Genomic DNA, 15208 nt, shown 5'->3' on the forward strand with positions numbered 1-15208 from the left:
GCCGTGGCAGTACCCACATCTCCTCTGACTTAAGGGAAATATGTGGTAATGGTAAGGTGGGCTCAGCAAGAACCTCTAGGTCTCATTTGAAATGGCTGAAGTGTAATCTGGTTTTGTCTCAGTGGGAAGGATGTGTTATATAGTGAATCTACTGGATTCACTATATGGTATGTCAATAGAGTAGAAGCCTCTTCACTTTTTACACACATGACACAGGTTTAACGAGTGTGTGGGGGGACTCGTATTTCTAGTGAATTAAGTGTTTGTGGGCCTACGGACTTTGTACATTAAATTACTAACTACATTTGGAAAGCTTTATACGAACATATCATCTGATATACTGTATAGTACAGACAGAAAACACATCTGTAAATATAACACAGGGAGGAAATCCAAATCGTACCATATTCCAGCTCATAGACGAGTGTGTCCGCTGTTGCCTACGTTACCGACATTCTCATTGAAGTCCTTTCACGTCTCTGCATAGAGAGTTAGACAGAACTTCAATTGCACACTTTTTGACTGCACAGTAATGATCTCAAGGGAAAAGTAACAGAAAACGATATTTGCAACATCACTGCTTATAGAAACAATGGTATCAATGATAATAAACCTGATAGTAGGGGACTCTGTCTTATTCAGGTATGTTATGCTCTGGAACGGTTTGCTTCAAAATCAATTACGCACCTAGTACCACAATCAAAACATAATTGTTTGCAAAACAATGTGTATATAAAATCGGTTTGGCCCTCCTGTGAAATCTATTAACGCATTGGACTGAATAGGCAGGGACTCCTCTGTTCCCAAACTGCATGCTCCATATCAATAGCCTGTCATACATGCAGATTAGTTCCAGATATGGCTCTGAAGTGTGTTTTTAGAGAGACTTGCTGCAACACAGGCTCCCAATGAAGCTATAAGCACTTATCCCTGTGGACCGTTGTGTTGCGACCATCTCAAAAACACAGGTGTCTAAGCTGTTTTTTTAGTACTACTAATGTCACCACACTCAGAATGGAATGAGAATACTTTGTATTTTGTAGAGTATTGTAATGCAAATAGAGCAATGCATTGTTTGTAGCGCTCTCCTTCTCAAGCAGAGTGATTTCTCTCAGTTACCACAGTGCCACCAAACAGAGGCACTGTTGGTCAATCTATCTATCCATCCATCATCACATTCTGCTCAGGGGAGGAGAGTGTAAGTTGGTGCTGGACTTAGCTGTAGATCACTGGGAATCAAGAGATCTATCCTGTTTTGTACTATACACTTAGAAAAGGGTACTTTGGGGTTCTATATATATCCTTTTGGTTCTTCAATTAATATTTAAAGGACCCTTTACTAAAAAAAGTGATATATATAATAATTGTATGTCTGCATAGCATTTTGGCAGGTTAACTCATGCTTATTTCTGGAGATGAACTCATGTCTCCAGTCAAGCAGGTAAGCCAGCGGCGTGTGGCCGAAGGGTGGCTGGTTCTAATCCCGGGTTGGGCACTGGAGAAAAACAATGACAGAATTGATCTGACAACTGGAGGGCTGCTGGGTTCACATCTTCAAAACATTCCCCTAACATTAGGCCCTTGAGCAAGGCCTTTAACCCCACAACATGCTCTCCATCCAGGGGCACTGCATGCAGCTTGAACCTGTGGTTGTCTCAACTGCATGTGTGAGATCTGCAGTTTGGTGGTGGTTGAGAACAGAGCAGAAGACACCTTTTTGTTGATCACTAAAGAATGGACAAAGTGTTGTATTGTAAAGAAGTGAGCCAGAGTTGACGTGGGCCATCATTCAAACAAAGAGATGCCTTCCTGGCCACCAGTGCATATTTCCAAACTATGTTTGCATAGAATGGCAAATAATTCTCGCTGGTATTCTTCGATCCATCGTTTAATTGTTTATTAAAGTATATTCTTTCAAAATAGTAGTAGCCATAATTCATAAATGGCACCATGCAGTGTTCAACAGTATATGGAAACATTTTAGTTCAGTGAATAACCTCTAGGGTTCTGATCAAAGAACCATATAAAAAGGGTTCTATACAGAACTTCTAGGTGTTTCATATATAAAGCAAGTGATCAAACCCTTTTTTCCCCTAAATGTGTACAATAACTTGGGGAGCCAAATGCCTTGTTGATTGATATGACTTGAGCCAAGAGTGTTTCCAGGTCCAGTTACATAGTCAGGCAAAACTCCAGGCCCTAGATATTACACTAAGGGGTAAAATATCAGTGAGGTTGGGTGACGTGGTCCTCACCTGTAGTAAGTGGGTGGCAGCCCCTGGGTCAGAGGTCATGGCTTCGTTCTGTTCCGTGTTGAGCTGTGTCAGCTGCTGCTCCTCCTCCTTCGCCTTATCCCCTCCGTCATCATCATCCAGTTCATCCAGGCTCTGCAATACAGAGAGAGAGAGAGAGTTGAACACACCTTTATTGAATAATTAAGGTGTGAAGAGAGGTCAACTTATTGAATGGTCTTTAGGTGCAAATAAATTAACTATGCTATACACTAAGTAACATATCAACATGATGTACATCTATTGAAAGAGAGAGAGGTACAGAGCAATAAAGAGAGAGAGGCATGGGTAGTGAGACACCACCACTGATGTTGGCGCGTGGTGACAGCCGGGGTCATTCTCACTGTAACCGTGGTCACCTCCGGAGAGATGTGGCCCCGGTCCCCTTAATCCTCTTAAGACATGATTTCTTTCCCAGCCCCTGGACAGCTCTGATGCAACCTATGCCACATTCACTGGGGCATGCAGGCAACAGGAAGAATGCAGGCAAGGGGTCCTTACACTGCTGCTGTGGAAGTGTAGTCAGAGGGCTTTTTGACCTGTGGAATGTCCCCGAAACACCCTGTGATGTAGGGGTCAGTCAGGTCACAGCGAGAAATTGTGAAATTCATGATATATGCGATTTAGTTAAAAAGTGCATAAAAAAATAAATGAATATGCATTGAGAAAATAGTTTGACTTTGAACTTGACGGTTGTATCCTCTATATTGACAGAAACAGGAGCCAACCTCTCACTCGTGCAGAACACAAACCAGTCTTTCCTGTTTTCACGCTGTGCAACAAACAAAACGGTGCTTACCGAACGAACAGGCCCTTGAATGGTAAAAATAGCCTTAAAAGGCTATAAAGGAATGTAGTCATTTGCAAAGACCTTCCTGCCAAAATGTTTATCAGCACGCCTGGGGAAATGCCAACTCCTTTCTTCTCTGCTCTAACAGGCAGAGGTTAACGCTAGTTGTTCTCGTCTGGCCTATAACATATTGACACAGACATTACTTTTAGGAGCATGGTGCCTGTGTCTGTGCAGACAAGCCCAGTTAACACACTGCCTGCCTTTAGCCATCTGACCCCTGCAAAGGGCAACAGGGATGCTCTGTGCTGTTTGATTTGCCCAAATGTTCCCCTGCTCCCTCCCAACTGCCTACAGAAATACACAGCTGTAGACTCCAGAGAAGCAGGGGTCAGAAAAATAAAACTAATAACAGTCACATATGGAATAATGAGGGATTTTACAGTCTAACAGAAGTCAGTCTACATCAACAGTGTTTTAAGACTAAAAATGTTGCTATGCACAGTTGCCCAAACAGAGGGACTTCTGGAACTAGGTTACGAACATTTATTTTGGATCACGGTGCTGGCTGTTTTACCCACTATTAATTCAAATCATTTCCATGCATTTGTCTTATTCCAGATAAAACAATGGGAGATCTAGGCTTATCCTTTTAAGGGATGTTTCTGATTTCAGCAGAAAGAATGTGTGTTTTTCCGACCCAGCCAGTGAGGAGACTATGCTAAGCCATATTTTGTCTCTGTACACTATCAGTCATGGCGGCCACGTCTGAGTCCACAGGGTCAAATAGGTTTATGTCAATAGAACCATGAATATATAACCTTAGTCCAGCATTCACTTTCACAATACCAAGTCCGATAGTGAAGTATTATAGGATACTGTCCTCAGCATGCTAGTAGATACCATAGACTTCCAGTCATTGTGCTAATGCTAGCTAGCATTGGCTCGCGAACTACCTAACTTCCTTCATACTGGAGGCAGAGACATACAAATAATAGCATACTGTATGACTAATGCACAGTAATTATTAAGAATGGGTATACAGTATCATGGTGTAACCACACAATTTATCATCAGACAGCTGTATTTAAAATACAGATAAACACACTTAGCAAACACAGACACATCCATTAGACACACAGCTAAACTAGGGACAAGTATCACCTATTGAAAGCAGGAGGAGGGCACTACTGGTTGCCCTGGGAAACGCCGAGTACATTTCCTCCTGTCGAGGGGCTCTGATAAAGTGGTGATGATGACACACACCAGAGGGGAGAGGGGAAGTGAGTTCTGAAAAGAAGCAGCAGAGTCCCAACATTCCTTCCTCTTCCTGTTTATGTGTGGGACCTTGGCAGGCGTAAAGCGCGAGGCCTCTGAAGAGCGTTTACTCAACATGTTATTGAGGTCTCCAAACACCAGTGTTCATCATGGGAAGACAAGTCCAGTTAAGAAGCTACATCTGGTCCCGACTGTGGCAGTCCATTAGGAATGTGTGTGCTGGGTGGAAATGTGGTCCTTTTGTGGGAAAGTGATCCGCAATCTATCATTCTAATGCTGAATCCATGGCAGGAGGAACTTGCAAAATGTCTGACTGCGTCTATACCTCCCTGAGTGGACTGCGTCTATACCTCCCTGAGTGGACTGCGTCTATACCTCCCTGAGTGGACTGCGTCTATACCTCCCTGAGTGGACTGCGTCTATACCTCCCTGAGTGGACTGCGTCTATACCTCCCTGAGTGGACTGCGTCTATACCTCCCTGAGTGGACTGCGTCTATACCTCCCTGAGTGGACTGCGTCTATACCTCCCTGAGTGGACTGCGTCTATACCTCCCTGAGTGGACTGCGTCTATACCTCCCTGAGTGGACTGCGTCTATACCTCCCTGAGTGGACTGCGTCTATACCTCCCTGAGTGGACATGTCAGTGTCTCAAATAACCTCCCTGAGTGGACTGCTTATGTAATGGAGTCTATACCTCCCTGAAGAACCTCCCTGAGTGGACAGTTTATACCTCCCATCCTCACCTTGATTTGAAATGGGAAAAAAATCCTCAAGAACAATTTCCAACAGCTGCTCCTTGACAGAACTACAGCTGCAGACAGCTCATACAGGCAGAGCACTCATAGTATCTTCTCTCTCTCCTCAGTGTGGTCCTATACCTAATACCCCTTCCTAGACACGAACACTCATATCTTCTCTCTCCTCAGTGTGGTCCTATACCCCTTCCTAGACACTAACCCTCATAGTATCTTCTCTCTCTCCTCAGTGTGGTCCTATACCGAATATCCCTTCCTAAACACTAACACTCATAGTATCGTCTCTCTCCTCAGTGTGGTCCTATACCGAATATCCCTTCCTAAACACTAACACTCATAGTATCGTCTCTCTCCTCGGTGTGGTCCTATACCTAATATCCCTTCCTAGACACTAACACTCATAATATCTTCTTTCCCTCTCTCTCTCCTCAGTGTGGTCCTATACCGAATATCCCTTCCTAGACACTAACACTCATAATATCTTCTCTCTCTCCTCAGTGTGGTCCTATACCTAATATCCCTTCCTAGACACTAACACTCATATCTTCTCTCTCCTCAGTGTGGTCCTATACCCCTTCCTAGACACTAACCCTCATAGTATCTTCTCTCTCTCCTCAGTGTGGTCCTATACCGAATATCCCTTCCTAAACACTAACACTCATAATATCTTCTCTCTCTCCTCAGTGTGGTCCTATACCTAATATCCCTTCCTAGACACTAACACTCATAATATCTTCTCTCTCTCCTCAGTGTGGTCCTATACCTAATATCCCTTCCTAGACACTAACACTCATAATATCTTTCTCTCTCTCCTCAGTGTGGTCCTATACCTAATATCCCTTCCTAAACACTAACACTCATATCTTCTCTCTCTCTCTCCTCAGTGTGGTCCTATACCTAATATCCCTTCCTAGACACTAACACTCATAATATCTTCTCTCTCTCCTCAGTGTGGTCCTATACCTAATATCCCTTCCTAGACACTAACACTCATAATATCTCTCTCTCTCTCCTCAGTGTGGTCCTATACCTAATATCCCTTCCTAGACACTAACACTCATAATATCTTCTCTCTCTCTCCTCGGTGTGGTCCTATACCTAATATCCCTTCTAAACACTAACACTCATAATATCTTCTCTAATATCCCTTCCTAAACACTAACACTCATAATATCTTCTCTAATATCCCTTCCTAAACACTGTGGTCCAATATCTTCTCTAATATCCCTTCCTAAACACTAACACTCATAATATCTTCTCTCCTCAGTGTGGTCCTATACCTCAATATCCCTTCCTAGACACTAACACTCATATATCTTCTCTCTCTCCCAGTGTGGTCCTATACCTAATATCCCTTCCTAGACACTAACACTCATAATATCTTCTCTCTCTCTCCTCAGTGTGGTCCTATACCTAATATCCCTTCCTAGACACTAACACTCATAATATCTTCTCTCCTCTCTCCTCAGTGTGGTCCTATACCTAATATCCCTTCCTAGACACTAACACTCATAATATCTTCTCTCTCTCTCTCCTCAGTGTGGTCCTATACCTAATATCCCTTCCTAGACACTAACACTCATAATATCTTCTCTCTCTCTCCTCAGTGTGGTCCTATACCTAATATCCCTTCCTAGACACTAACACTCATATCTTCTCTCTCTCTCTCCTCAGTGTGGTCCTATACCTAATATCCCTTCCTAGACACTAACACTCATAATATCTTCTCTCTCTCTCCTCAGTGTGGTCCTATACCTAATATCCCTTCCTAGACACTAACACTCATAATATCTCTCTCTCTCTCCTCAGTGTGGTCCTATACCTAATATCCCTTCCTAGACACTAACACTCATAATATCTTTCTCTCTCTCCTCAGTGTGGTCCTATACCTAATATCCCTTCCTAGACACTAACACTCATAATATCTTCTCTAATCTCCTCAGTGTGGTCCTATACCTAATACCCCTTCATAGACACTAACACTCTAATATCTTCTCTCTCTCCTCAGTAATATCTTACCTAATATCCCTTCCTAAACACTAACACTCATAATATCTTCTCTAATATCCTCTCTCCTCAGTGTGGTCCTAATACCTAATATCCCTTCCTAAACACTAACACTCATAATATCTTCTCTCTCTCTCTCCTCAGTGTGGTCCTATACCTAATATCCCTTCCTAGACACTAACACTCATAATATCTTCTCTCTCTCTCCTCAGTGTGGTCCTATACCTAATATCCCTTCCTAGACACTAACACTCATAATATCTTCTCTCTCTCTCTCCTAATATCCTATACCTAATATCCCTTCCTAAACACTAACACTCATAATATCTTCTCTAATATCCCTTCCTCAGTGTGGTCCTATACCTAATATCCCTTCCTAAACACTAACACTCATAATATCTTCTTTCCCTCTCTCTCTCCTCAGTGTGGTCCTATACCTAATATCCCTTCCTAGACACTAACACTCATAATATCTTCTCTCTCTCTCCTCAGTGTGGTCCTATACCTAATATCCCTTCCTAGACACTAACACTCATAATATCTTCTCTCTCTCTCCTCAGTGTGGTCCTATACCTAATATCCCTTCCTAGACACTAACACTCATATCTTCCCTCTCTCTCCTCAGTGTGGTCCTATACCTAATATCCCTTCCTAGACACTAACACTCATAATATCTTCTCTCTCTCTCCTCAGTGTGGTCCTATACCCAATATCCCTTCCTAGACACTAACACTCATATCTTCCCTCTCTCTCCTCTCTCCTCAGTGTGGTCCTATACCTAATATCCCTTCCTAGACACTAACACTCATAATATCTTCTCTCTCTCTCCTCAGTGTGGTCCTATACCCAATATCCCTTCCTAGACACTAACACTCATATCTTCCCTCTCTCTCCTCTCTCCTCAGTGTGGTCCTATACCTAATATCCCTTCCTAGACACTAACACTCATAATATCTTCTCTCCTCAGTGTGGTCCTATACCTAATATCCCTTCCTAAACACTAACACTCATATCTTATCTCTCTCTCTCCTCAGTGTGGTCCTATACCTAATATCCCTTCCTAGACACTAACACTCATAATATCTTCTCTCTCTCTCCTCAGTGTGGTCCTATACCCAATATCCCTTCCTAGACACTAACACTCATATCTTCCCTCTCTCTCCTCTCTCCTCAGTGTGGTCCTATACCTAATATCCCTTCCTAGACACTAACACGCATAATATCTTCTCTCCTCAGTGTGGTCCTATACCTAATATCCCTTCCTAAACACTAACACTCATAGTATCGTCTCTCTCCTCAGTGTGGTCCTATACCTAATATCCCTTCCTAGACACTAACACTCATAATATCAGTGTGGTTACCTAATATCCCTTCCTAGACACTAACACTCATAATATCTTCTCCTAATATCCCTTCCTAGACACTGACATTCATAATATCTTCTCTAATATCCCTTCCTAGACACTGACACTCATAATATCTTCTCTAATATCCCTTCCTAGACACTAACACTCATAATATCTTCTCTAATATCCCTTCCTAAACACTGACACTCATAATATCTTCTCTAATATCCCTTCCTAGACACTGACACTCATAATATCTTCTCTAATATCCCTTCCTAAACACTAACACTCATAATATCTTCTCTAATATCCCTTCCTAAACACTAACACTCATAATATCTTCTCTAATATCCCTTCCTAGACACTGACATTCATAATATCCCCCCCCCCTTTAACTAGGCAAGTCAGTTAATAACAAATTCGTATTTACAATGACGGCCTACCAAAAGGCAAAAGGCCTCCTGCGGGGACGGCGGCCTGCGATTAAAATAAATAAATGACAAAACGCACACATCACAACAAGACAGACAACACGACAAAGTCTCTCTCCTCAGAGGACCCGTTTGACAAATTTAAGCCGACTGCCAGCGCCGACATGTTAACGTGCCAGCGCTCTGTCCGTTTACTCCTCAAATGTATTAATAAACAAGCAGAGGGCACCACCATCCGCTAGTCTTTTCTTCCCATTGAAGGCTACTGTGACTGCGGTATTGTCTTCCCATTGGAGGCTGCTGTGACGGCGGTATTGTCTTACATTTACATTTACATTTAAGTCATTTAGCAGACTCTCTTATCCAGAGCGACTTACAAATCTTCCCATTGGAGGCTGCTGTGACGGAGGTATTGTCTTCCCATTGGAGGCTGCTGTGACGGAGGTATTGTCTTCCCATTGGAGGCTGCTGCGACGGAGGTATCGTCTTCCCATTGGAGGCTGCTGCGACGGCGGTATTGTCTTCCCATTGGAGGCTGCTGCGACAGCGGTATTGTCTTCCCATTGGAGGCTGCTGCGACGGCGGTATTGTCTTCCCATTGGAGGCTGCTGCGACGGCGGTATTGTCTTCCCATTGGAGGCTGCTGCGACGGCGGTATTGTCTTCCCATTGGAGGCTGCTGCGACGGCGGTATTGTCTTCCCATTGGAGGCTGCTGCGACGGCGGTATTGTCTTCCCATTGGAGGCTGCTGCGACGGCGGTATCGTCTTCCCATTGGAGGCTGCTGCGACGGCGGTATTGTCTTCCCATTGGAGGCTGCTGTGACGGCGGTGTTGCGCGACCGTGTTTAATGACTTGTGTTCATTAATTACCTGCCGCCTGCCCTGGCACTGACTGAGTTCATTTGGATGATGTGTTAGAGAGAGAGAGGAGCAGTGAGGAAAGGAGAGGGACAACGGCACTGACTGAGTTCATTTGGATGATGTGTTAGAGAGAGAGAGGAGCAGTGAGGAAAGGAGAGGGACAACGGCACTGAGGTGATTCACACACTGCCCACTGTTCGTTAATAATCAGCATTGTTCATTGAGCCTCAGCTAGGATCTGGCTCACAAATACAACACAAAGCTCTCTGGAGGGACTGGAGGAACTCCGGTCTGTCAGAGATCAAAGGGAGAACAAACATCCACGGTGAGAGTCGAGGGGATAAATGTGACACTTGAGGACGTTGTTGCCTATGTGGGTTAAAGTAGAGGTTTGCCAGCTATGAGGCCTGAACGATATCATCTGACAAGGTCATAAGAGTTTGCATAAAATATGACTGTCTGGTTACCGTAACAACCTGTTATGGTCCAACGTGAAATAATAATATCATGGAGGCAGATTAGGTGAAGTCTGAATTAAATTATGGTTGTTTTGCTGAGTAAAAGGGAACAACGTGAGGATACAAGTGCATTACCCACAATTCCTCTTGGCTGTAGCAAGAGTCCAACGGAGTGTTGTTCAATGCCCAGATTCAGGCAAGCTCGCACACACACACAGAGACAGAGTGATGAAGAGGCTGCAAACTGCTCAGTGGGCTGTCAGACAGATGGAGGTGTTGGTCAGCTATGGGGCCAACCTTAAACCATCTCTGAGCCTCTAAAATCAGTGTCAATTCTCTCTCTCTACCCCCAAACACAGAAAGCGTGATTTATCGGCCCTGTTAATCCCACACTGGTTTTGTTCCCAAAATATGTTTTTTTTTTTACTTCTGAGATAAAATTCCAAATAAACTTGTTTTTCCTTGCAGGGGTTGGTTTGGGCCTTGAAGTCAAACGGTGTACAAGACATTCTCATAAAATGCAGCTTGTCTTGGCTGTGATTACAACTTATTTAAGTAAACCCCCCCCACCTCCAAAATCGATCCTGCTCCAGAGTACAGGCCTCAGTGTAACGCTCATTCCTTCAACGATAAACGCAAATCCGACCATCACCCCTGGTGAGAGAAGATAGTGACTCGTCAGTGAAGAGCACTTTTTTCCAGTCCTGCCTCGTCCAGCGATAGTGGGTTTGTGCTCATAGGTGACATTGTTGCCGGTGATGTCTGGCGAGGACCTGCCTTACAACAGGCCTACAAGTCCTATTGCGGATAGTCTGAGCACTGATGGAGGGATTGTGCCTTCCTGGTGTAACTCGGGCAGTTGTTGCCATCGTGTAACTGTCCCGCAGGTGTGATGTCCATGTGTACTGATCCTGTGCAGGTGTTGTTGAACGTGGTCTGCCACTGCGAGGACGATTTACAATTTATTTCCCATGCCACATCTGCAGTCCTCATGCCTCCTTGCAGCATGCCTAAAGTACGTTCATGCAGATGAGCAGGGACACTGGGCATCTTTCTTTTGGTATTTTTCAGTCAGTAGTAAGGCCTCTTTAGTGTTGTAAGTTTTCATAACTGACCTTAATTGCTTATCGTTGATAAGCTGTTAATGTCTTTACGACCATTCCACAGGTGCATGTTCATTAATTGTTTGTGTCATTGAACAAGCATGGAAAACAGTGTTTTGAACCCTTTACAATGAAGATCTGTGAAGTTATTTGGATTTTTACAAATTATCTTTGAAAGACAGGGTCCTGAAATAGACGTTTCTTTTTTTGCTGAGTTTATATATTTATTTTTTTAATCAATGTTTATCAAGCACAAGCCTGGAACGGGCTTTTCAGCAATAATGTTTTAACAAGCATGTTTAATACTCCACCAGACCACACAGGGACAGAATCTCCATGTGGGGTGACAGTAAAAGTATGCCATTACAAAACATAGGCTACAACTACTAGGAAACGCACTATAAATCCTCCGTGGTCATCAATCATGAGACAGTGCTAGCCTCAGCTTCCCTCTCTGTTGTAGATAGACCTGGGCAGCCAGGAAGCCAAGCAGAGGTCAACTGTCTGACCTCTGGCCCCAGCTTTAATCCATCTGTGGAAATAGACCATGCAACACCACACTGTCTCACTGCTCTTGCTTTGCCAGCCTCATTCTATGCTCTATAACCTCTGTGGTTTGGACAAAGAGCCAGGAATTGAACTGCTGGGCATGTTACGAGGCTTTGGGGGAAGAGTTTGAGAGGGGGCAGAGAAGGTATTAAAACAGACTCCAGGCCTAAACTCCTAAAATGGTAACTGAAATACCACCCAGCTCTCTGTACTAACCCCATTTCTAATGTTATATCACAGAATGGGGTCGTCTTGTTTTCTGTGACAGAGAATCAATGAAATTGAGCAATTATTGCTATGTGCAGCTAATGGATAACAATGTACTACGCCGTTTGGTTGTCCATCAGTCTATGTAGCCCCCAGGAGAGGCCTGAGACAGACCTTATTAAACTTTGAATAAATAAATATGCCATTTGGCAGACGCTTTTATCCAGTGCAACGTAATCATGCGTGCATAACATTTTACATGTGGGTGTTGAACCCACGACCCTGGCGTTACAAGTGCCATGCTCTACCAACTGAGATACAAAGAACCACCAGTCAGTCTCCTGACAGGTCTCATCCTGCCTAAAGCAGTGCCTCTGACCTCAGCGAGACCTCAGAGGATGTGTGGTCGTGACCTCTCCCCGGTTTCATTCGCAAGACGATAGAATGGTCATAAGAACAACAAATAATAGTTTAGTGAGTTGCTCAACCGCCATGAAAATATCAAAGGCTTTTTAATGGATACAAATACGTGACAACATATTTAATTACATGTATTGCATTACGCATTTCTGGTGCAAAATTATCATTGATTTTTCAATGGCATCCTGCTACTAGGAGAGTTCTCTGCTTCATGTTTTATTCCCAGCCTTAAATATGGCGTGCAGTCAGACAGACACGGACATTCATTCAGAGACAGTGACAGACAGACATTCATTCATTCAGTCAGTCAGAGACAGTGACAGACAGACAGACATTCATTCATTCAGAGACAGTGACAGACAGACAGACAGACATTCAGTCAGAGACAGTGACAGAGACATTCATTCATTCAGTCAGAGACAGTGACAGACAGACATTCATTCATTCAGTCAGAGACGGTGACAGACATTCATTCATTCAGTCAGAGACAGACAGACATTCATTCATTCATTCATTCAGAGACAGACAGACATTCATTCATTCATTCATTCAGAGACAGACAGACATTCATTCATTCAGAGACAGTGACAGACAGACAGACATTCATTCATTCATTCAGAGACAGACAGACAGACATTCATTCATTCATTCAGAGACAGTGACAGACAGACAGACAGACATTCATTCAGAGACAGTGACAGACAGACATTCATTCAGTCAGAGACAGTGACAGACAGACAAACATTCATTCAGTCAGAGACAGACAGACAGACATTCATTCAGAGACAGTGACAGACAGACATTCATTCATTCATTCATTCATTCAGTGACAGACAGACAGACATTCATTCATTCATTCAGTGACAGACAGACATTCATTCATTCATTCATTCAGAGACAGTGACAGACAGACAGACATTCATTCAGAGACAGTGACAGACAGACATTCATTCATTCATTCAGAGACAGTGACAGACAGACAGACATTCATTCATTCAGAGACAGTGACAGACAGACAGACATTCATTCATTCAGAGACAGTGACAGACAGACATTCATTCATTCAGAGACGGTGACAGACAGACAGAAAAGATGAGTTCAAATGAGCAATATCGAAAATGACTCAAATGGAGAAAACAAGCTTGGTAAGAAGATGACGCCGCATAACAAACTCTGGAAATAGTGTGAAATATTATGAATATAATAATCATTCGCTGATCATGTTACGATGTAGCAATTTTCCAGTCGTATGGAGCATTGCTTAATTACATGGTTGCTTCTTCATTCCTAATGAATAATTAGCAGCTGGAAGTTTGGTTGAATTTATGCAACAGAGGAAATAGGCTACTGTACACAGACCGTCTTCGAGAAAAGACATCCAGTGCCGTCTTCTCTTTAGCTTGGGTGGCAGGTAGCCTAGTGGTTAGACCATTGTACTAGTAACTGAAAGGTTGCAAGATCGAATCCCCGAGCTGACAAAGTCAAAAAATATATCGTTCTGCCCCTGAACAAGGCAGTTAACCAGAGACCTGTTTTTGTAGGCCGTCATTGAAAATAAGAATTTAACTTAACTGACTTGCCTAGTTAAATAAAGGTAAAATAAATAAAGACAGCCAAGCATTTGAAAAGATTACAGATTCACCTTGTAACCGATGGCCAACAGATCCACTCTCCCCCCGTTGTCTTCCCTCCAGAACAACGTGATTTTACACTGTGTAAAAAGGCAGCCTGTTCTAGCTGTTATGATTTTGGATGATAACATACATCTTTCATACCAGGACATGGCATCCATTCATGAAATAAAACATGAATATTCAAGACAATAGATTTCAGCACAATAGTTCTACGTTTGAGTCCATTCAGCACATTTGGGCTCATCAGCGTCCAATGAGAGCAGTGTTTAATACATCGGTCTAGTCTTCTAAACCTATCAGATCCTCTTATAGAAGCATCCCAGCAGGACTGTATACTCTGCAGACCAAACTAACCTGTTGGCCAGGGGGTCTTTATCTCTGTGTTGACTCTAGCCCACTGCATAAACATTGCTTGCCTGGGTCTGATAGAAGGGTATGGAGCTTGTAGTTAAGGCCCCATTTGCAAGTCTACTGTTTGTTTTCTCTAGTGTTTGACCAGGGAGGAGTGCCTCGCGCACATCCAACTGCAGACACACTCGGTCCAGTCCACTGCTCTGGCTACCCTAGTGCAGCTGGTTGGTGCAGGTAGACTCATTGTGCTATGATGATGACAGGAAACCTCTGCATGACTCGAGGTTCAGACATGCCTGTCCACAGGTATAGGGAAAGGGAAGGGAAAGGGGGTAACTAGTCATTTGCCAGATGTTAAATGCATCTTCAGATTGCCTGCAGACAGTTTCAAGGCCCTCACGCCAACTGAATGCATTCAACCCAAATGTGCCTTCTGCATTTAACCAAACGCCTCTGAATCAGAGAAGTACGGTGGGCTACCTTAAATCGACGTTCACATCATCGGCGGCCAGGGAGCAGTTGTTGGGGGATAACTGCCTTGCTCAAGGGCAGAAGGGCAGATTTTTCGAGCTTGCCAGTTCTGGGAATTGAACCAAGCCCTTCAGTGACTGGCCCAACGCTCTTAACCGCTAGGCTACTTGCTGCCCCTATTCAATGGCAGTGTGGTTTTCAAATGATACCAACAGTTACGTCCAACTCTTCAAGTATAACACCGTTGACTCTT

General features: G+C 43.5%; 1 protein-coding gene across 2 annotated transcripts in view; it reads right to left on the bottom strand.

Moving 5' to 3' along the window:
• Positions 1 to 15208, bottom strand: part of LOC123994458 (PRKC apoptosis WT1 regulator protein-like) — an 84291-nt gene that overhangs the window by 27375 nt on the left and 41708 nt on the right. For both annotated transcript variants that reach the window (XM_046297070.1, XM_046297069.1), the window contains exon 3: positions 2256 to 2387. In XM_046297070.1, the coding sequence (XP_046153026.1) occupies positions 2256 to 2387 (132 nt within the window). The remainder of the gene's footprint in view (positions 1 to 2255; positions 2388 to 15208) is intronic.

This window comes from Oncorhynchus gorbuscha, linkage group LG14 (assembly GCF_021184085.1).
Source record: "Oncorhynchus gorbuscha isolate QuinsamMale2020 ecotype Even-year linkage group LG14, OgorEven_v1.0, whole genome shotgun sequence".
NCBI classification, from domain to species: Eukaryota; Metazoa; Chordata; class Actinopteri; order Salmoniformes; family Salmonidae; genus Oncorhynchus; species Oncorhynchus gorbuscha.